Genomic DNA, 22,575 nt, shown 5'->3' on the forward strand with positions numbered 1-22,575 from the left:
GGGATCCAGTCATCTGTAATGGCAGATGGAGGTCCCCTCACTTGCCTCAAGTCATCTCCTAGGGTCTTCTGCTCTTGTCTGAGATCGAGCAGACCAGAGCAGAAGATCATCGATAACACTGATCAGTGCTATGCCCACGCATAGCACTGAACAGTAGTAGCAATCAAATGATTGCAATAAATAATCCCCTATGGGGACATAAAAAGTGTAGAAAAAAATGTTTTTTACCCCCCAAAGAAACATAAACAAAAAATGTAACATATTTGGTATCGCCATGTGTGTAAATATCCGAACTATCAAAATATAAAAAAGTCCAAAATTATTGCTTTTGTCACATCATAAACCAAAAAAAATTCATAAAAATGTATTAAAAAATGTAATTAAAAGTTTTATATACGCAAATGTGGTATCAATAAAAAGTACAGATCCCGGCGCAAAAAATTAGCTCTCATACCGCCGCATATACGAAAAAATTGAAAAGTTATAGGTCATCATAATAAAGGGGTTTTAAACGTACTAATTTGGTTAAAAAAAGTTTGAGATTTTTTTTTACGTGGCACAATAACAGAAAAGTATGTAATCATGGGTATCATTTTAAATCGTATTGACCCACAGAATAAAGAAAACGTAATTTTTAAATTATACGGCGTGAAAACAAAACCCTCCAAAATTAGCAAAATTCAATTTTTCTTAAAAATTTTGCCACACAAATAGTATTTTTTTTGGTTGCGCCATACATTTTATGGTAAAATGAGTGATGTCATTACAAAGGACAACTGGTCATGCAAAAGACAACACCTCATACTCGTCTGTGGATGACAATATAAAAGATTTATGACTTTTAGAAAGCGAGGAGGAAAAAATGAAAATGCAAAAACAAAATTGTCCTGGTCCTAAAAGGGGTACTCCCGTGGAAAACTTTTTTTTTTTTTTTTAAATGAACTGGTGCCAGAAAGTTAAACAGATTTGTAAATCACTTCTATTAAAAAACCTTAATAATTCCAGTACTTTTTAGAGGCTGTATACTTAAGAGAAATCCAAAAAAGAAATGCATTTCCTCTGATGTCATGACCACAGTACTCTCTGCTGACCTCTGCTGTCCATTTTAGGAACTGCCCTGAGCAGTAAAAAATCCCCATAGCAAACATATGCTGCTCTAGATAGTTCCGTAAAATGGACAGCAGAGGTCAGCAGAGAGCACTGTGGTCAGGACATCACAGGAAATGCATTTCTTTTTTGGATTTCTCTTTAGTAAACAGCCCCTAAAAAGTACTGGAAGGATAAAGATTTTTTAATAGAAGTGATTTACAAATCTGTTTAACTTTCTGGCACCAGTTCATTTAAACATAAAAGTTTTCCACGGGAGTACCCCATCATGGGCAAAATGGGCTTGGTCCTTAACCACTTAAGGACGCAGGGCGAACCTGTGTTTAAAACGGGGTCACGCTGTGAGCCCGCGTCAAACCTGGTCGGTCCCAGAGACTCATGATAGCCGGGACCCTGGGCTAATAGCGTGCAGCACAGATCTTTGTGCCATACACTATTAACCCTTCAGACATGGCGATCAAAGTTGATCGCCGCGTCTTAAGCGAAAGTATAAGCTACTCGGCAGCTCAGTCGGGCTGATCAGGACTATCACGATAAAATCGCAATGTCCTGATCAGCTCGGACGCGAGCGGAGGCCCCCTCACCTTGCTCCGTCGCATCCGATCGGCATTTGATTGCTCCAAGCCTGAGCTACAGGCTTGAACAATCAACCCCCTATTACGCTGATCCATGCAAAGCTATGGCTTTGCAGGGATCAGGGTAAAAGATCAGTGTGTGCAGTGTTATAGCCCCCAATGGGAGCTATAGCACTGCAAAAAAAAAAGTGAAAAAAAAAAGTTAATAAAGGTCATTTAACCCCTTCCATAATAAAAGTTTGAATCACCCCCCTTTTCTCATAAAAAAAAAAAAACTGTGTAAATAAAAATGAACATATGTGGTATTGCCGCGTGCGTAAATGTCGGAACTATAAAAATATATCATTAATTAAACCGCACGATCAATGGCAAAAAAATTCCAAAGTCCAAAATAGCGTTTTTTCGGTCACTTTTTATTTCATGAAAAAATGAATAAAAAGCGATCAAAAAGTCTGATCAATACAAAAATGGTACCGATAAAAACTTCAGAAGATGGTGCAAAAAATGAGCCTTCATATTGGCCCGTATGCTGAAAAAAAAAGTTATAGGGGTCAGAAGATGAGAATTTTTTACGTATAAATTTAGCTGCATGTAGTTATGATTTTTTTCAGAAGTACGACAAAATCAAACCGATAAAAGTAGGGTATCATTTTAACCGTGTGGACCTACAGAATAAAGTTACGGTGTATTTTTACCGAAAAATGCACTGCGTAGAAACGGAATCCCCAAAAAGTTACAAAATGACATTTTTACGTCAACTTTGTCGCACAGTGATTTTTTTTCCGTTTTGACGTAAATTTTTGGGTAAAATGACTAATGTCACTGCAAAGTAGAATCGGTGGCGCAAAAAATAACCCATTATATGGAATTTTATGTGCAAAATTGAAAGCATTATGATTTTTAGAAGGTGATGAGGAAAAAATGGAAATGCAAAACCTTAAGGGGTTAAAGAGTTGCTTGTGGTTGTGGGAAAGAGAGCATATGAAGTAATTCTGTTTAGCAGAAGTGAGTGCAGACTTGAAGGTAAGAAGTGCTAATTTGTATGCTGTAAAGTCTTCTGTGCAGTTGTTTTTCTTCCAACAATTCTCTGCCACCCAAAAGCTTTCCTAAGATGTTTAGCCACATCAGTGTGCCAGGGCTGTTTATTGATAAGTTGAGTTCTGAATTTGTATTCACATGACTGGCCGGCCAGAGTACAGAGAAGAGATGCGGAGCGCTGCAGAAAGTCGCCCTCTTCTCTGGATTATAAATCCGGATCGCAACGGGTCTCAGAAGTGAAACCCGGTGCGATCTGTCCTTTAGTGCAGGTACTACAGCTTTCAGTATGAAACAAACTCCGTTCCATGCTGGGGGTAGTAGTAGTACCTAAATAATGACAGAAATGTAGCTAATAAAGTTTAACAGTAGTTAAAATAAACGCATGGCCCCTTTATCCATTATTAATATTGTGGCTACATTTTTATGTCCCTGCCTGCTCACATACTGTAAATTGGTCCCTGATCAAAACTTAACTCCTTAAGGACTTAGGGCGTACCCTACGCCCGGTCCCGGTGTTTAAAAGGGGGTCACGCCGTGACTCCGCATCACACCGGGTCCGTCCCGGCTGCTAATCATAGCCGGGACCCTGGGCTAACATCGCGTGGCATCGATTGTTGTGCCGCGCGCTGTTAACCCTTCAGACGCGGCGATCAAAGATGACCGCCGCGTCGGAAAGCAAAAGTAAACGCTTCCCTGCAGCTCAGTCGGGCTGATCGGGACATCGCGATAAAATCGCGATGTTCCGATCAGCTGGGATGCAGGCGGAGGTCCCCTTACCTGTCTCCGCGGCGTCCGATCGTCGATTGATTGCTCCAAACCTGAGCTACAGGCTTGAGCAATCAAGCCCCTATTTCACTGATCCGTGCAAAGCTATGGCTTTGCAGGGATCAGCATAGGAGATCAGTGTGTGCAGTGTTATAGGTCCCTATGGGAGCTATAACACTGCAAAAAAAAGTGAAAAAAAAAAAAAGTTAACAAAGGTCATTTAACCCCTTCCTAATAAAAGTTTGAATCACCCCCCCTTTTCCCATAAAAAAAAAACTGTGTAAATAAAAATAAACATATGTGGTATCGCCGCGTGCGAAAATGTCCGAACTATAAAAACATATTGCTAATTAAATCGCACGGTCAATGGCGTGCGCGCAAAAAAATTCCAAATTCCAAAACAGTGTATTTTTGGTCCCTTTTTATATCATGAAAAAATGAATAAAAAGTGATCAAAAAGTCCGATCAATACAAAAATGGTACCGATAAAAACTTCCGATCACAGCGCAAAAAAATGATTCCTCATACCGGCCCGTATGTTAAAAAATAAAAAAGTTATAGGGGTCAGAAGATGAGAATTTTTAACATATACATTTTCCTGCATGTAGTTATGATTTTTTTCCGAAGTACGACAAAATCAAACCTATATAAGTAGGGTATCATTTTAACCGTATGGACCTACAGAATAAAGATAAGGTGTTATTTTTACCGAAAAAGGAACTGCGTAGAAACGGAAGCCCCCAAAAGTTACAAAATGGCGTTTTTTCTTCAATTTTGTGGCACAATAAATTTTTTTCCCCTTTCGCCGTGAATTTTTGGGTGAAATGACTAATATCACAGCAAAATAGAATTGGTGGCGCAAGAAATAAGCCATAATATGGAAATTGTGCAAAATTGAAAGTGTTATGTGCAAAATTGAAAGCGTTATGATTTTTAGAAGGTGATGAGGAAAAAATGAAAATGCAAAAACGGAAAACCCTGCGTCCTTAAGGGATTAATATAAATTTTGTTCTAAAAAAATATAAATTTCGTTCTCTACAATTTTTTGCATCCCTACTGCAATCATTACAAAATGTTTTTTTAAAAAGCTAACTCCATCCCTTTTTTAGATCACTAAAGCAAGAAAAAAAAATCAAAAACAAAAAAACGCTTGCAAGAATGTCAATGTTAAAATCCACAAGGCTTTTTTAAAAAATTTTTTGCATTTTTTTTTTTTTACTCCCATTGACTTCTATGGAAAAACAACACCAAGACTTTACCGAAAAAATGCCAAAAGTCTCAACATGAGATCTTTTTTTGAAAATTTCCCATTGGGCGCAAATTAGCAGAAAAACGTCAAAAGGATAATAAAAATAACAATTGGATATGGAATTTTGCAGCTCCCTATTGACTTGCGGCTAACATCTGGTCACAGCAGCAGAATGGGCGTTTTTGGGGCTTTTTTTCTGAAAAATCTTAGTGGAATTGCAGCCTAAATCTGTCACATACGGAAATCTTGTGTGAAGGAAATGAACCTGCTATGGAACAGAAGCATGATACCATGCCAGAAGCCGAGTATCACTTGTCCTGTTGATAACTATAGTGACACATGAAAATACATTAAGGGTGCGCTCCCTCCTGGCGTATACGCAGCTTATTTAATGCTGCGCAAAATTTGCGGCAGCAGCGGGAAATACGCTGCATATTCATTGCTCGCTATACACACAGGGCTTTCCAGCTGCAGCCCTATGCGTGTTGTGAGTTTTGGAGGCAGGGCCCTGTGTCGGCGTGACTGTGATGCGCGGCAAATTTTGCGCAGTGTGAAATACGCTGCGTATACGCCAGGTGGAAACACACCCTTAGGCTGTTTTGCTTCTTTTTTTGGGGTCTTTTTTTTTATGTTTGAGGCTGTATGCTTATATGTAAATTCATGTTTTATACAACTTCTAATCTATGTAAAATTAGAGCTGCGTTAACCTAGAAAGTAAAAAAAAAATAAAAATCTGCATAGACTTCTGGTGTTTCCAGCATGGCTGCTTATTGGAACAATTCAAATATCACATATAAAAATCCAAGCTGCTGAAATGATTTTATTGTTGTGAATTAAGTAATATACAACATAGGGAAAAACAGTATAAATTCCTAAACACTTCTTTTCCAGGGCATAAAGGCCCTATAGCAACCTAGCATGGAGCCGCACAGTCTATGTGCATTGCCATATACGCTACATTGTGCGCTGTATGTACTAAGAAATCATTTGTACATACAGAATATGATGGCACATTCAATTTTTTCTTTGACATATGAAAACAGAGGCATATGGTGGTACAGTAATGCCCCATACTTTAGTATGGGCACTGTATTATGGTCTAGTGCAACTGTACAACTTAGAGCTTACAAAGAAAACACCATTTAGGGTAGCTTAAAGGGGTACTCCGGTGGAAAACTTTTTTTTTTTTTTTTTAATCAACAGATTTGTAAATTACTTCTATTAAAAAATCTTAATCCTTCCAGTACTTGTTAGCTGCTGAATACTGCAGAGGAAATCCTTTTGCTTTTGGAACACAGAGCTCTCTGCTGACATCATGACCACAGTGCTCTCTGCTGACACCGTTGTCCATTTTAAATGGTACCTCTCATCAAATAAACTTTTGATATATTTTATATTAATGAATGTTGAATAACTTTCCAATAGCATGTTAATGAAAAATATGCTTCTTTCTATTGTATTTTTCCCGATCAGTCCTGTCAGCAAGCATTTCTGACTCATGCTGGAGTCCTAAACACTCAGAGCTGCCAGCCTGCTTTGTTCACAGCCAAACAGGCTGTGAACAAAGCAGGCTGGCAGCTCTGAGTGTTCTCCTTTGTGAACAAAGCAGACTGGCAGCTCGTAGTGTTTAGGACTCCAGCATGAGTCTGAAATGCTTGCTGCCAGGACTGGTAGGGAGACCCCTAGTGGTCATTTCTTCAAAGTGGAAAATTAAATAGAAAGAAGCATATTTTTTAATAACATGCAATTGTGAAGTTATTCTGCATACATTAATCTATAATATATCAAAAGTTTTTTTGATGAGAGGTACCCTTTAAGAACTGTCCAGAGTAGGAGAAAATCCCCATAGAAAACATATGCTGCTCTGGAGAGTTCTTGAAATGGACAGAGATGTCAGCAGAGAGCACTGTGATCATGATGTCAGCAGACAGCTCTGTGTTCTAAAAAGAAAATAATTTCCTCTGTAGTATTCAGCAGCTATTAAGTACTGGAAGGATTAAAACATTTTAATAGAAATAATTTACAAATCTGTTTAACTTTCTGGCACCAGTTGATTTAAAAAAAAAAAAAAAAAAGTTTTCCACCAGAGTACAGATTTGGGGGAGATTTATCAAAACCTGTGCAAAGGAAAGGTTGCCCAGTTGCCCATAGCAACCAATCAGATCGCTTCTTTCAATTTGCAGAGGCCTTGTTAAAAATGAAAGAAGCCAGCTGATTTGTTGCTATGGGCAACTGGAGAACTTTTCCTTTGCACAGGTTTTGATAAATCTCCCCCATTGTCCAGGAATAGAAAACCAGAGCTAATTTCTTCCAAAAACAGTGCCACCCCCTCCCTTCAGGTTATGAGTAGAATTACAGCTCAGTTCTCTTGAAGTAAACAGAGACAAGTTGTAATACAACACACAACCAGAGGACAGGGGTGGCTATATTTATGGAAGAAATTAGCTCTGGTTTTCTATTCTTTGATAACCCCTTTAATGCAGCTGTCTGCTCCATATTAGATTTACATTTTGTTGGTATTTTATCAAGGTAAAACATGAAATAGTGTCTATATAGGGGAGATTTCTCAAACCTTGTGCAGAGAATAGGTTGATCAGCTGCCTATAGCAACCAGATTGTTTCTTTCATTATTCAGAGGCTTTTTGAAAATGAAAGAAGCGATCTGATTGGTTGCTATGAGCCACTGGTCAACTTTTCCTCTGCACAGGTTTTGATATATCTCCCTTTATCTTTTTCAGAATATATGTGGATTCAAAATATCCCTATCATTTACCATGTCAAAAGTTTTTATTGGCTGGAATCTAAATGTTCAGACCCCCATCGATCATTAGAGCGAGCCAGGAAAAGTGGGCACTTCAGAGCTTCACTCCCTGGCTTGCAGCAATCTCTGTCCAGTTGCACTAAACAGGCTTAATTTTACCGTATTTTTCGCCCTATAGGACGCACCAGCGTATAAGACGCACCCAATTTATAGGTGCAAAATCTAAAAAAATAAAGATTTTGAACCCAATAGTGGTCTTCAATCTGTGGACCTCCAGATGTTGCAAAACTGCAACTCCCAGCATGCCCAGACAGCCGTTGGCTGTCCGGGCATGCTGGGAGTTGTAGTTTTGCAACATCTGGAGGTCCGCAGATTGAAGACCACTGCAATACTCACGTGTCCCCGCCGCTCCGGACCCGTCACCGCTGCCCTGGATGTCGCTCTATCGCTGTCGCCGTGTCCCCGTCGCTCCGGAACGTCTCTGCTGCCGGCCGGGTATCCTCGCTCTCCGTCGCCGCCATCACGTCGTTACGCACGCCGACGCACGTACGCGACAACGTGATGCCGAGGAAGGAGAGCGCCGGCCATACAGGGGATCCCTGAACGGAGAAGACACCGAGGAGGCAGGTAAGGTCCCTCCAGGTGTCCTGTAAGCACTAAGCCGGCTATTCAGTCGGGCTGTTCGGGACCGCCGCGGTGAAATCGCGGCAGTCCCGAACAGCCCGACTGAACAGCCGGGTTAGTGTCACTTTCCCTTCAGACACGGCGGTCAGCTTTGATCGCCGCGTCTGAAGGGTTAATACAGGGCATCACCGCGATCGGTGATGTCCTGTATTAGCCGGGGGTCCCGGCCGTTGTTGGCCGCAGGGACCGCCGCAATAGGGGTGTATTCACCAACTTTTCCCCCCCAGTTTTGGGGAAGAAAAAGTGCGTCTTATACGGCGAAAAATACGGTAAGTCTAACTAGAGAGATCGCTGGAAGACAGGGAGTGAAGCACCCACTTTTTAGGCTATGTTCATTGCTTTCAATGGGATTTCACTGCACTGCGCAGACGGCAGAATTTCTGGTGCAGAAATCCTGTTCAATGTTTTGACTTCGCACGGAATGCATTACCATCTATGAGACGGTGCATTCCTGTGCGGTAAATTTGAGAATGCCATGCCGACGCCAGCAGTCTGCAGAATGTCCGCGCAGAGAGTTTCTATGCGGACATTCTGCTGTGTAAACCCGACCTTACTGGGAGAAATTCACGCTTAACACGTTCTCTCCCGGCTCTGTGTCATATAAGTGAGTGTCATAATGTAAGTCTATGGGGCTGGCGTCCAGGTATGACATCAGATGGGGTACGAAAACTCCTTAGCACATGTCAAAAGTATTTTTCCATTACAGGTACACTTTAACCTTGTGGAAAGAAAAAATCCGCTATTACAGTTGGACAGTAGGAAAGAGGTATAAAGTAGAGTTTAGCATCCAAGCCGGCAGAATAGCGTGTTTGTGGGTAGACAGCAGTCAGGGCGTGCTCCATGCAGTCTGTGACCTGGTGGAGCTTCGGGTTCAAATTTGAAAATGCTTCAAATTGTTTGCAATCTGTGTAAACAAAAAAAAACAAAAAAAGTTTATACATTTTTTTTTAGATACTGTAACAACTACCAAATATCCTAGACATGGAAAACTACTCTTCAAGGCTGATGCTCACATTTAGGTGGCCAGGGAACTCTCTGAATTATGTAAACATCATAGCTCGTGACTGTGGACTATTGCATTTGTGTAACTCCTATAAAAGTCAATGGGAGTTATACAAATTTACGAACTTTGCTGCTTTGACTGTTTTCAGCTTCCTGACCTCTCCAGTGGCCACAAAAAGGTTAGAAGGGGCTGGGGAGCCCTTGAACCCAAGATAGTTGCTGGTCCCATAGGTAGGACCTGCATCTAGAAGACATTCATGGCATATTTTGTGGATATGCCATAAATGTCCAGGATGGAATACCCCTTTAATTTTATAGACAATATGGAAAAACAGTAAACATTTCAAATAAATACACGGGTTCCTGTTATATATGTATAAATCTTGTAAACTGTATGAGACTTATCCAACTGGTAGCAAAGTACACACAGTGGGATAAATCCCCCTCATGTAACCAAAACGGTTCTGAACCATGAAGTCATAGATTACATAAGACCTCTGAAGGTGTTCTGTCGTATCTGGCACCAAGACGTCAGCAGAAGATCCTATAAATTGCTAGCTGGGGCCTCCATGGATCAGATTTATCAGACTGAAATCTTGGGAATTTAGAGGCCAAGGTAATGTTTTAATTCCTGCCATTTTCTCAGATCTTTCCTGAAATTATTTTGCAGTATGGCCACAGTTATTCAGGCGTATAGTTTCCATTGAGGGACACATTTTGGGTAGGGTCACACAGAGCTTATACGCTGCGTATTTGACGCTGCATATTTCAGTGCTAGCAAAATCTATAGGTGTTTATTATTACTTCAATAGACTTTACTAAGGCTGCTTTCACGCTATAAAATTCATCCGTTTTAAAGATCTGTCTGATGTTCCGTCATGAAAACCCTGCAAATCGACCGTTAAACGGGCGTTAGAAAATCCCATTATAGTCTATGGGATTTTTACATTATCTGTTAGTGAATGCACTATTTCTTCCGTTCATTCTCCACAAAATAACGTCCGTTATTAATAACGGACTATAACGGATTAAAACGGATAATGTAAAAATCCCATAGACTATAATGGGATTTTCTAACGGCCGTTTAACGGCACTTTTCCAGCTTCTTCCTTTACATTTCCCTATCCATAGGGTCCTAAACAAAATAGTTCTACTGTTTGATGTCATGCACTTAAAGTGGGTAAGTAAGTGGGTTGGTGGGGAGGGGCAGGTCAGTTGGGGAGGAGTAGGTAGGTTCCCCCAGTTAGGTAGATAGGTTGCTCGAGTAGGTATTTTTCCCCATTACATACAGTAGGTACCCATCTGTATGCTGATGCCTCCAGTATGCAGTTTCCATTAATAAGCTGTCACCCTGGTATTTTCCACCAGTTTTCTGGTGTCCCTTGTAAGTAGTTTCCACAATAAGGACACTGCTCAAAAAAATAAAAGGAACACTAAGATAACACATCCTAGAGCTGAATGAATGGACTAATCGTATGAAATACTTTCATCTTTACATAGTTGAATGTGCTGAACACAAAATCCCACAAAAATTATCAATGGAAATCAAATATCAACCCATGGGGGTCTGGATATGGAGTCACACTCAAAATCAAAGTGGAAAACCACTCTACAGGCTGATCCAACTTTGATGTAATGTCCTTAAAACAAGTCAAAATGAGGCTCAGTAGTGTGTGTGGGCTCCACGTGCCCGTATGACCTCCCTACAACACCTGGGCATGCTCATGATAAGGTGGCCTCCTGAGGGATGTCCTCCCAGACCTGGACTAAAGCATCTGCCAACTCCTGGACAGTCTGAGGTGCAACATAGTATTGGTGGATGGAGCAAGACAAGATGTCCCAGATGTGCTCAATCAGATTCAGGTCTGGGGAACAAGCGGGCCAGTCCATAGCATCAATGCCTTCCTCTTGCAGGAACTGCTGACACACTCCAGCCACATGAGGTCTAGCATTGTTTTGCATTAGGAGGAACCCAGGGCCAACCACACCAGCATATGGTCTCACAAGGGGTCTGAGGATCTACTTCTGGCAAGCACATGGAGGGCTGTGCATCCCCCTAAAGAAATTCTACTCCACACTATTACTGACCCACCACCAAACCGGTCATGCTGGAGGATGTTGCAGGCAGCAGAACGTTCTCCACAGCGTCTCCAGACTCTGTCATCTGTGAAGAGCACAGGGCGCCAGTGGCGAATTTTCCAATCTTGGTGTTCTCTGGCAAATGCCAAACATCCTGCATGGTGTTGGGCTGTAAGCACAACCCCCACCTGTGCATGTCGGGCCCTCATACCACCCTCATGGAGTCTGTTTCTGACCGTTTGATTGGACACATGCACATTTGTGGCCTGCTGGAGGTAATTTTGCAGGGCTCTGGCAGTTCTCCTCCTGCTCCTCCTTGCACAAAGGCAGAGGTAGTGGTCCTGCTGCAGTGTTGTTCCCCTCCTACGGCCTCCTCCACGTCTCCTGATGTACTGGCCAGTCTCCTGGTAGCGCCTCCAGGCTCTGGACACTATGCTGTCAGACACAGCAAACCTTCTTGCCACAGCTCGCATTGATGAGCCATCCTGGATGACCTGCACTACCTGAGCCACTTGTGTGGGTTGTAGTCTCCGTCTCATGCTACGACTAGAGAGAAAGCACCGCCAGCATTAAAAAGTGACCAAAAGATGAGCCAGGAAGCATAGGAACTGAGAAGTGGTCAGTGGTCACCACCTGTAGAACCACTCCTTTATTGGGGGAGTCTTGCTTATTGCCTATAATTTCCACCTGTTCTCTGTTCCATTTGCACAACAGTATGTGAAATTTATTGTCAATCAGTGTTGCTTCCTGAGTGGACAGTGTGATTTCACAGAAGTTGGATTGACTTGGAGTTACATTGTATTGTTTAAGTGTTCCCTTTATTTATTTTTTTGAGCAGTGTAGTTTTCTCCATGTTGTAGTTTTCCCCTTGTTGATAGTAGATCCCTTGATATGTAGTTTTCCCTTTAAGATAATCCCCCTGTGGGTAGGACCCATTGAACGTAGTTTGCCCCTGTAGTTAGGACGCCATGTAGGTAATTTGCTCCCTTTTAGGTAAATTTCCCCTTGTAGGGAGATTGCCCCTTGTAGGTAGGACCCACTATAAGTAATCTGCTCTCTGTAGGTAGACTGCCACTAAAGGTAGTTTGCCTCCTGTAGGTAAGACCCCCCTGAAGGTAGGACCCCATCGCCAAAACATGAAAAAAAAAATATTAAAACCATACTCACCTTCTAGGTCCCACAGTCACTGTCATCTTCTGCTCTTCTTCCTGCAGTTCTTCTCTCTACCTTCAGGATGTGCTGCATGACCTCACTGATCGTGCACATCCTGGGGATTGGTGCATAGCGTTCCTTTGCATGGATACTTACATTTATCAAAATGTTTCTGCCCATAGGCACAACGAATTTCTTCTGAGGCCATCTCCCAAAGCTCATGCAATTTTTCTATTATTCTTTCTGGACTACTAATAAATGTTTTGAAGCAACCAGGCTCTATGATGCTGACTTTCACACCAAATCTGCTGATTTCCCGTCTGTAGGAAATAGAACAGGTTATTTAGAAAGAATGGCCCATATTCACCAACATTTAAATCTCACATCTCAGATTTTAAGCTTCCCCCTGTTCTAACTCGGAGCACCCCCAGACACTCTAAAAGTCCCTTTATAATAAAAATAGATTTAAAATTAAGCAATTCTAGAAAAAAGTATTACACTGCAATGACACAATCTTTTGCTCCACATACAGTATAACTTGGAATTATAATGCAGCATTATGGTGTAAAAGGGGATGAAATGATAATTCTCACTTTAAAGACTATACCATTTTTATTTATAAATAGTTTCAAGAGCATCCTAAGCAGCGTGTGTTCACATGTTCAGGTATTCTATTGCCATTAGAAGCTGAGCCTGCTCAATACAAGGCGATTGCAGGCTGCTGTCTGCAGCTGACAGCTATTGTCAGCAGCCAAGATTGTCATCTAGTTGGATAGAGGTCATGTGCCTGCAATGACCTCACTACGATCAGGTATTATTCCATTATCATGGAAGCTGAGGTCCTAGTGGGGTCCACCCAGGCAGCCATGTTTGAGAGACATGTAATGAAAGATAATTAAAATGACAGTACACTGCAATACAAAAGGATTGCAGTGTACTGATCAAGTGATCACATCTTCAAAGATTATATAAATATAGGTAAACATTCTAAACACTTCTATTTCCATGAAAAAAACTAACAGAAAAAGAACTGCAGAAAATAAGGCTGCTTTCACACTATAAAATTCATCCGTTTTAAAGATCCGTTTGATGTTCTGTCATGAAAACCCTGAAAATCGGCCATTAAACGTCCGTTAGAAAATCCCATATGTCCGTTAGAAAATCCCATTATAGTCTATGGGATTTTTACATTATCCGTTTTAATCTGTTATAGTCCGTTATTAATAACGGACGTTATTTTGTGACGGGAGAATGAACGGAACAAATAATGCATTCACTATTTCTCCCGTTACCATCTTCCGTCACAAAATAACGTCCGTTATTAATAACGGACTATAACGGATTAAAACGAATAATGTAAAAATCCCATAGACTATAATGGGATTTTCTAACGGATGTATGGGATTTTCTAACCGACGTTTAATGGCCGATTTTCAGGGTTTTCATAACGGAACATCAAATGGATCTTTAAAACGGATAAATTTTATAGTGTGAAAGTAGCCTAAGCATAACTGGTATTGTGAAAATATCCAAATTATTTACAAAGTATGTTATTTATCTCACACTGTGAATGCCATATATAAAAATCACAATACCAGAGTAGTTTAAAAAAAATAAAATGCTATTATTAAAAGCACAGCTAGCAGCACATAGCTCCTTTGATAGGGTCAGCATATGGTAATGCCAAAAAAGTAAAAAGAAAAAAAAAATTATCTTTATTTTTTGAAAGTAGTAACACAACAAAAAACTATACAAATTTGCTATCTTTGCAATTATACTATCCCATCGTATAAAGTTAATAATCACTTTTACAGCATGAAGAACTTGAAAAAAATAGAAGTCCTTAACCCCTGTCTACATCAGTAGATTAAAATTGTACCTATCACAAAAAAAACAAACAAAACTTTTGACCTGCCCTAGGGACATATCCAAGGTTTTTATCGATTGAGTGTTTAGACTCCAACTGATCACTAGAATGAGTGAGTGCAGAAGTGCTCACTCTGAGCTGGGGGAGAATGCTCTAAGCATATACAAAGCCGTCCTGGCTCATTCTAGTGATTTGTAGGGATCTGAACACTGAGATCCGACCAATGAAAACTTTTGATATGTCTGTGTAAAGCATTCAAAGTTTCAGGCCTGTGCGTGTTTTATCTCTAGCATGGAACGGCCACAGTTGCCACCATAAAATGCTCAGGAAGTTCATATATAGAACTCGCTGGACGTCATACAGTTGCCAACACTAGGACTAAAGATCGGGCAGGCTTGAAATACAGAGTATTAAAATGGTTATCCGGCAGTAGTTTTTTTTTTTTTTTAATATGTCCGTTCTGTCTGTTTAAAAAAAATAAATCTTTACTTACCTCTTCCTGGTGCCAGTGGTCGATTTGCACATTGCAGCAAATAGCTTGCCGCAGCATTGTGCAGCCTCAGCCAGCGTTTGTGTGATAGCAGTGTGACGTGCTGAGCACGGGCACCAGGAAGAAAACCAAGGCCAAAACTCAATATGTCACATTGCCAGCACCACCGGCACCAGAAGAAAGATCGCACTAGAGGCTGGGAGCAGGATACTGGAGGCACTGGGGGAGAGTGGGAAGTAAGCTAAGTTTTTTTTTTATACCAGACAGAATGGGTAAAAAAAAATAATAATATATATATATATATACAGTCCAAAATCACAGCACAAGACAGGTAAAGGATCTTCAAAGAAAACTGGGTGGTCTTTATTAACCCCACATCAAGAACAACGTTTCGGCAATAGTAGCCTTTATCAAGCATGCTTGATAAAGGCTACTACTGCCGAAACGTTGCTGGCATACAGGTGCACGCTGCTAGGCTGAATATACATAAACAGGAGAATACAGCAGCACACTGCTAGCACAAAGATACAGATAAAACATGAAATGCTATATAGCTATAATGCAAGAAATGAAAAAGTGAGGTACTTAGCTCACAATTGTTAAGTACCTCACTTTTTCATTGTTTGCATTATAGCTATATAGCATTTCATGTTTTATCTGTATCTTTGTGCTAGCAGTGTGCTGCTGTATTCTCCTGTTTATGTATATTCAGCCTAGCAGCGTGCACCTGTATGCCAGGTCCATGCAGTAGTTTCGGTATCAGTATGTGCTGGCCAACTTATCCTTGTTTGTGTTATACATATGGGAGAGTGGCTACCTCCATGTTGGCTCCTGCACCCCACCCACCTCTATTAGGTGCTGTATAAGGTGTGGATGTCTCAGACCTTGCAAGCCTGTTTAACTGATTGCACAGAGGCATATTCACTGTGTAAGGTCCGTCCCAATGAGGTCACCTTACCGTGGTGGGATGGTCCAAACTATTTGGCCACCAAATTGTGAGCTAAGTACCTCACTTTTTCATTTTTTGCATTATAGCTATATAGCATTTCATGTTTTATCTGTATCTTTGTGTTAGCAGTGTGCTGCTGTATTCTCCTGTTTATGTATATTCAGCCTAGCAGCGTGCACCTGTATGCCAGGTCCATGCAGTAGTTTCGGTATCAGTATGTGCTGGCCAACTTATCCTTGTTTGTGATATATATATATATATATGTATATATATATATATATATATATATATATATATATATATATATATGTTACATATTATAATATATATATATATATATATATATATATACACACACACACACACACACATACATATATATATATATATATATATATATATATATATATATATGTATATACACATACATACACTCATATACACACACAGTGGTCCCTCAACATATGATATGAATTGGAAACCATCATATGTTGAGTACATATGTCCATGGAAAACTGGTAATTGGTTTTGGAGCCCCGGAACCATTGTATGTTGAGTACATATCTCTATTGAAAAACTGGTAATTGGTTCCGGGACGACCATTGTATGTTGAGTGTGTGTAGGTCGATAAGATTAAAATGATCCCAACTTATATAGGTTTAATTTTGTTTTACTTCTGATAAAATATAACTGTTTGCACGAAAATAAGTACGTTTAAAAATTTCCTCTTCTGATCCCTATAACTTTTTTTTTTCTGTATACAGGGCTATCTGAGGGCTAATTTTTTGTGCCGTGGTCTACAGTTTTTATCGTTACCATTTTTGTTTTGATGGGACTTTTTGATCATTTTTATACATTTTTTCAGGGTATACAAAGTGACCAAAAATACGCAATTTTGGACTTTGGTATTTTTTTATGTATACGCCATTGACCGTGCGGTTTAATTAACATTTTGTTTTTATAGTTCCATAGAACACCATTGATCTGTGCTCATTTGGTTGACCCTGGTTCAGCCAGGCTCAATCAAATGAAGACCACAGACAACAGGGAAAGGGAGGTAAACCTTCAGAGTACCTCCACGCTGCAGGAGAGGGGGATGGTGATTGGCATTGGACCACCAGGGAGAATTTACATGTCCCTTTAGATGCCACTGTCAGCTTTGACAACGGCGATTTATAGGATTATTAGCAGGCTGCGACGATTGCCGCATGTAGGCTTTTACATCTACAGGAATCAGCTGGGGGCCGGCCAGTATGGCACGGGCTCAAGTCAGGAGTCCGCGCCATACACTGGTTGCCGTCTCCTTAGACGGCAACTGGTTAAACGGCTATCCGACAGCTGCTGAAGCAGTCAGCGCTCCCAGATACTTGTGATGGCCCCGACACACAGGAGCATCATACGTTGATGCTGTCTTTAACATACAATTGGCTCTGAAAAGCCCATCGTATATTGAAAGTATCGTATGTCGGGGCCATCGTATGTCGGGGAACCAATGTATATATTTTTTTATAAACTCCCTATGTTGGGGTACTTTAGAGCAACAAATGAGTACAGATAGATTAAGGATTTTTTTTTACATTTGTTGATAATATATAATAGAATGGTAGAGCTTTCCTTTAATAAAATGTACTATGTAATAAAAGTACTGCTTACCGAAGACTGTCAGAGAAAGCTTCCACCCCGTATTTTGATATGCAATATCCTCCACCACAGACGGCTATTCTGCCAGCAATGCTTGCAACATTAACAACACGACCCTGAGCTTTTCGAATTATGGGCAACATTTTGAGTGTAACATCAATAAGTCCTAGAAGATTCACATTAAAAATTCTGGCAAAGTCATCTTTAGTCAGCAATTCATTTAGGGCAGTAGGAATGGATATGCCAGCATTATTCACCAGGCCCCAGAGTCCTGTAAAAAAAAACAAAAAAAAAAAATGACATGCTAAGACAAGTAATATACAAGTAATATGGAAGAAGTGAAGTTAAAAGGAGGTTTTTAGGATATAAAGTGTGGGCATGGCTGTATAGAGCTTTTAGTCCTGAATCTGTACCGACCTCTTATTAGTTAAAGGGGTATTCCAGGCAAAACCTTTTTTTTTATATATATCAACTGGCTCCAGAAAGTTAAACAGATTTGTAAATTACTTATATTAAAAAATCTTAATCCTTTCAGTACTCATGAGCTTCTGAAGTTAAGGTTGTTCTTTTCTGTCTAAGTGCTTGTCTCGGGAAACGCCCAGTTTAGAAGAGGTTTGCTCTGGGGATTTGCTTCTAAACTGGGCATTTCCCGAGACAGGTGTCATCAGAGAGGACTTAGACAGAAAAGAACAACCTTAACTTCAGAAGCTTATAAGTACTGAAAGAATTAAGATTTTTTAATATAAGTAATTTACAAATCTGTTTATCTTTCTGGAGCCAGTTGATATATGAAAAAAAGTTTTTTCCTTTAACTGACCCCTGTAAATTAAGGTTTCTCCTTTGCTCCTAGAGCTGGTCACTCCCCTCTGTACACTTGTCACCTCCTCTATCTTCCCCCTAATTGACAGCCTCTAGCTGCCACACTGTGCTGGGCTCTAGCAGCCGAGGGGTGCACCTAAAGGGGTTATCCAGAAATAGAAAAACAGAGCTGATTTCTTCTGAAAATAGCATAATCATTGTCCTCAGGTTGTGTGTGGTATTACAACTTGGCACCATTTACTTCAATGCAACAGAGCTGCAATACACACAATCTGAGGGCTGGGGTGGTGCCGTTTTATTTATTTATTTATTTATTTTTTCAATCAGCTATTTCTATTCCTGGATAACCATTTTAAAGTAAAAGTAAGGGAATATACAAAGCAGCTCATCACACCACCTTCTCAGGTAGCCTGCCCTAGAATCAGCCTTAGCTCCAGTTACGGAGTCTCAAAACCTGATTGGGTTTTATGCCAAGCCAGAATTCTCCCCAGAAGGGGAGAAGACCCATCTACAGACAGCGTTTCGGGGTGTTTGCCCCTTGTCAGTACAGAGCAGTGTGGATTTCCTATTGCACATCTGCTGTGAGCAGGCACTCTGTCTACAGCGGGAAATGCCCCCCCCCCCCCCCATGAGCGGACACAGAGAGCTACCATGTGCATCAGGGGGCTCGTTCTTGTGACTGCCGACGGTACATTCGCAGCATGAAATATTTTGCAAATGCACTAGATGTGACCCGACCCTAAGGCTATATTCACACGGCAGAATATTCATGCAAAATCCAGAGGAAAAATTCAGCTTAGAAATTCTGCTACATTAAGTTAACCCCTTAAGGACCAGGCCATTTTACACCTCAGGACCAGAGCGTTTTTTGCACATCTGACCACTGTCACTTTAAACATTAATAACTCTGGAATGCTTTTAGTTATCATTCTGATTCCGAGATTGTTTTTTCGTGACATATTCTACTTTAACATAGCGGTAAAATTTTATGGTAACTTGCATCCTTTCTTGGTGAAAAATCCCCAAATTTGATGAAAAATTTGAAAAATTTGCATTTTTCAAACTTTGAAGCTCTCTGCTTGTAAGGAAAATGGATATTCCAAATAAAAAAAATTTTGATTCACATATACAATATGTCTACTTTATGTTTGCATCATAAAATTGACGTGTTTTTACTTTTGGAAGACACCAGAGGGGTTCAAAGTTCAGCAGCAATTTTCCAATTTTTCACAAAATTTTCAAACTCACTATTTTTCAGGGACCAGTTCAGGTTTGAAGTGGATTTTAAGGGTCTTCATATTAGAAATACCCCATAAATGACCCCATTATAAAATCTGCACCCCCCAAAGTATTCAAAATGGCATTCAGTCAGCGTTTTAACCCTTTAGGTGTTTCACAGGAATAGCAACAAAGTGAAGGAGAAAATTCACAATCTTCATTTTTTACACTCGCATGTTCTTGTAGACCCAATGTTTTTATTTTTACAAGGGGTAAAAGGAGAAAATGTATACTTGTATTTGTAGCCCAATTTCTCTCGAGTAAGCACATACCTCATATGTCTATGTAAATTGTTCGGCGGGCGCAGTAGAGGGCTCAGAAGCGAAGGAGCGACAAGGGGATTTTGGAGAGTACGTTTTTCTGAAATGGTTTTTGGGGGGCATGTTGCATTTAGGAAGCCCCTATGGTGCCAGAACAGCAAAAAAAAAACACATGGCATACCATTTTGGAAACTAGACCCCTTGAGGAACGTAACAAGGAATTAAGTGAGCCTTAATACCCCAAAGGTGTTTCACGACTTTTGCATATGTAAAAAAAAAATTATTTTTTTTTCACTAAAATGTGTGTTTCCCCCCAAATTTCACATTTTTGCAAGGGTTAATAGCAGAAAAGACCCCCCAAAATTTGTAACCCCATCTCTTCTGAGTATGGAGGTACCCCATAAGTTGACCTGAAGTGCACTACGGGTGAACTACAATGCTCAGAAGAGAAGGAGTCATATTTGGCTTTTTGAGAGCAAATTTTGCTCGGGGGGCATGTCGCATTTAGGAAGCCCCTATGGTGCCAGAACAGCAAAAAAAAAACACATGGCATACCATTTTGGAAACTAGACCCCTTGAGGAACGTAACAAGGATTAAAGCGAGCCTTAATACCCCACAGGGGTTTCACGACTTTTGCATATGTAAAAAAAAATTATAATAATTTCACTAAAATGTGTGTTTCCCCCCAAATTTCACATTTTTGTAAGGGTTAATAGCAGAAAAGACCCCCCAAAATTTGTAACCCCATCTCTTCTGAGTATGGAAATACCCCATGTGTGGACGTCAAGTGCTCTGCTGGCGCACTACAATGCTCAGAAGAGAAGGAGCGCCATTGAGCTTTTGGCAAAAAAATGTTTTGTAATGGAAGTCAGGGGCCATGTGAGTTTACAAAGCCCCCCGTGGTGCCAGAACAGTGGAACCCCCCACATGTGACCCTATTTTGGAAACTACACCCCTCACAGAAATTAATAAGGGGTGCAGTGAGTATTTACACCCCACTGGCGTTTGACAGATCTTTGGAACAGTGGGCTGTGCAAATGAAAAATAAAATTTTTCATTTTCACAGACCACTGTTCCAAAAATCTGTCAGACACCTGTGGGGCGTAAATGCTCACTGTACCCCTTATTACATTCCGTGAGGGGTGTAGTTTGCAAAATGGGGTCACATGTGGGTATTTTTTGGGGGGGGGTTATGTCAGAACCGCTGTAAAATCAGCCACCCCTGTGCAAATCACCAATTTAGACCTCAAATGTACATGGTGCACTCTCACTCCTGAGCCTTGTTATGTGCCCACAGAGCATTTTACACCCACATATGGGGTATTTCTGTATTCAGGAGAAATTGCGTTACAAATTTTGGGGGTCTTTTTTTCCTTTTAACGCTTGTGAAAATAAAAAGTAAAGGGCAACACCGGCATGTTAGTGTAATTTTTTTTTTTTTTACACTAACAAGCTGGTGTAGCCCCAACTTTTCCTTTTCCTAAGGGGTAAAAGGAGAAAAAGCCCCCCAAAATTAGTAGTGCAATTTCTCCCGAGTACGGAGATACCCCATATGTGGCCCTAAACTGTTGCCTTGAAATACGACAGGGCTCCGAAGTGAGAGAGCGCCATGCGCATTTGAGGACTAAATTAGGGATTGCACAGGGGGGGACATAGGGGTATTCTATGCCACTGATTCCCAAACAGGGTGCCTCCAGCTGTTGCTAAATTCCCAGCATGCCTGGACAGTCAGTGGCTGTCCGGAAATGCTGGGAGTTGTTGTTTTGCAACAGCTGGAGGCTCCGTTTTGGAAACACTGCCATACAATACGTTTTTCATTTTTATTGGGGGGACAGTGTAAGGGGGTGTATATGTAGTGTTTTACCCTTTATTATGTGGTAGTGTAGTGTAGTGTAGTGTTTTTAGGGTACATTCGCACTGGCGGGTTACGGTAAGTTTCTCGCTAGAAGTTTGAGCTACGGCGAAAAATTTGCCGCAGCCCAAACTTGAAGCAGGAAACTTACTGTAAGCCTGCCCGTGTCAATGTACCCTGTACGTTCACATGGGGGGGCAAACCTCCAGCTGTTTCAAAACTACAACTCCCAGCATGTACTGACAGACCGTGCATGCTGGGAGTTGTACTTTTGCAACAGCTGGAGGCACACTGGTTGGAAAACCTTCAGTTAGGTTCTGTTACCTAACTCAGTATTTTCTAACCAGTGTGCCTCCAGCTGTTGCAAAACTACAACTCCCAGCATGTACTGATCGCCGAAGGGCATGCTGGGAGATGTAGTCATGCAATAGCTGGAGGTACGCAACTACAACTCCCAGCATGCCGAGACAGCTGATTGCTGTTTGGACATGCTGGGATTTGCAGTTTTGCATCTGGAGGGCTACAGTTTTAGAGACCACTGCAAAGTGATCTCCAAACTGTGGTCCTCCAGCTGTTGCAAAACTACAATTCCCAGCATGCCCTGACAGCAAACAGTTGTTTGAGCATGCTAGGAGTTGTAGTTTTGCAAGATCTGGAGGGCTACAGTTTAGGGACCACTATATAGTGGTCTCAAACTGTAGCCCTCCAGCTGTTGCAAAACTACATATTCCAGCATGCCCAAACAGCTGTCTGGGCATGCTGGGAGTTATAGTTTTGCAACATCTGGAGGGCTACAGTTAGAGACCACTGTATAATGGTCTCAAACTGTACCCTCCAGATGTTGCTAGGCAACTCACCGGCTTCCGCCGGATCCAGCCGCACGTCATCGCCGCCCGCCGATCTCCGTCGCCTGCAGCCTCCGCCGCCCGCCCGGATCGGTAAGTGGATCTTCGGCGCCGGTCCCCGTCATTTCCCCGTCCTGCCCCGCCTATTGTGGGAGGGCAGA

The 22,575-nt window shown here is 41.1% G+C and overlaps 1 protein-coding gene across 7 annotated transcripts in view; it reads right to left on the reverse strand.

Annotated features, from left to right (window-relative positions):
* Window positions 1-22,575, reverse strand: part of LOC130358748 (retinol dehydrogenase 7-like) — an 87,516-nt gene that overhangs the window by 38,237 nt on the left and 26,704 nt on the right. For all 7 annotated transcript variants that reach the window (XM_056562479.1, XM_056562478.1, XM_056562475.1 and 4 more), the window contains 3 exons: window positions 17,372-17,630; window positions 12,569-12,732; window positions 8,898-9,083 (listed from right to left, as the gene is read on the reverse strand). In XM_056562479.1, the coding sequence (XP_056418454.1) occupies window positions 8,898-9,083; window positions 12,569-12,732; window positions 17,372-17,630 (609 nt within the window). The remainder of the gene's footprint in view (window positions 1-8,897; window positions 9,084-12,568; window positions 12,733-17,371; window positions 17,631-22,575) is intronic.

The sequence above is a fragment of the Hyla sarda genome, chromosome 2 (genome assembly GCF_029499605.1).
Source record: "Hyla sarda isolate aHylSar1 chromosome 2, aHylSar1.hap1, whole genome shotgun sequence".
Lineage (NCBI taxonomy): Eukaryota > Metazoa > Chordata > Amphibia > Anura > Hylidae > Hyla > Hyla sarda.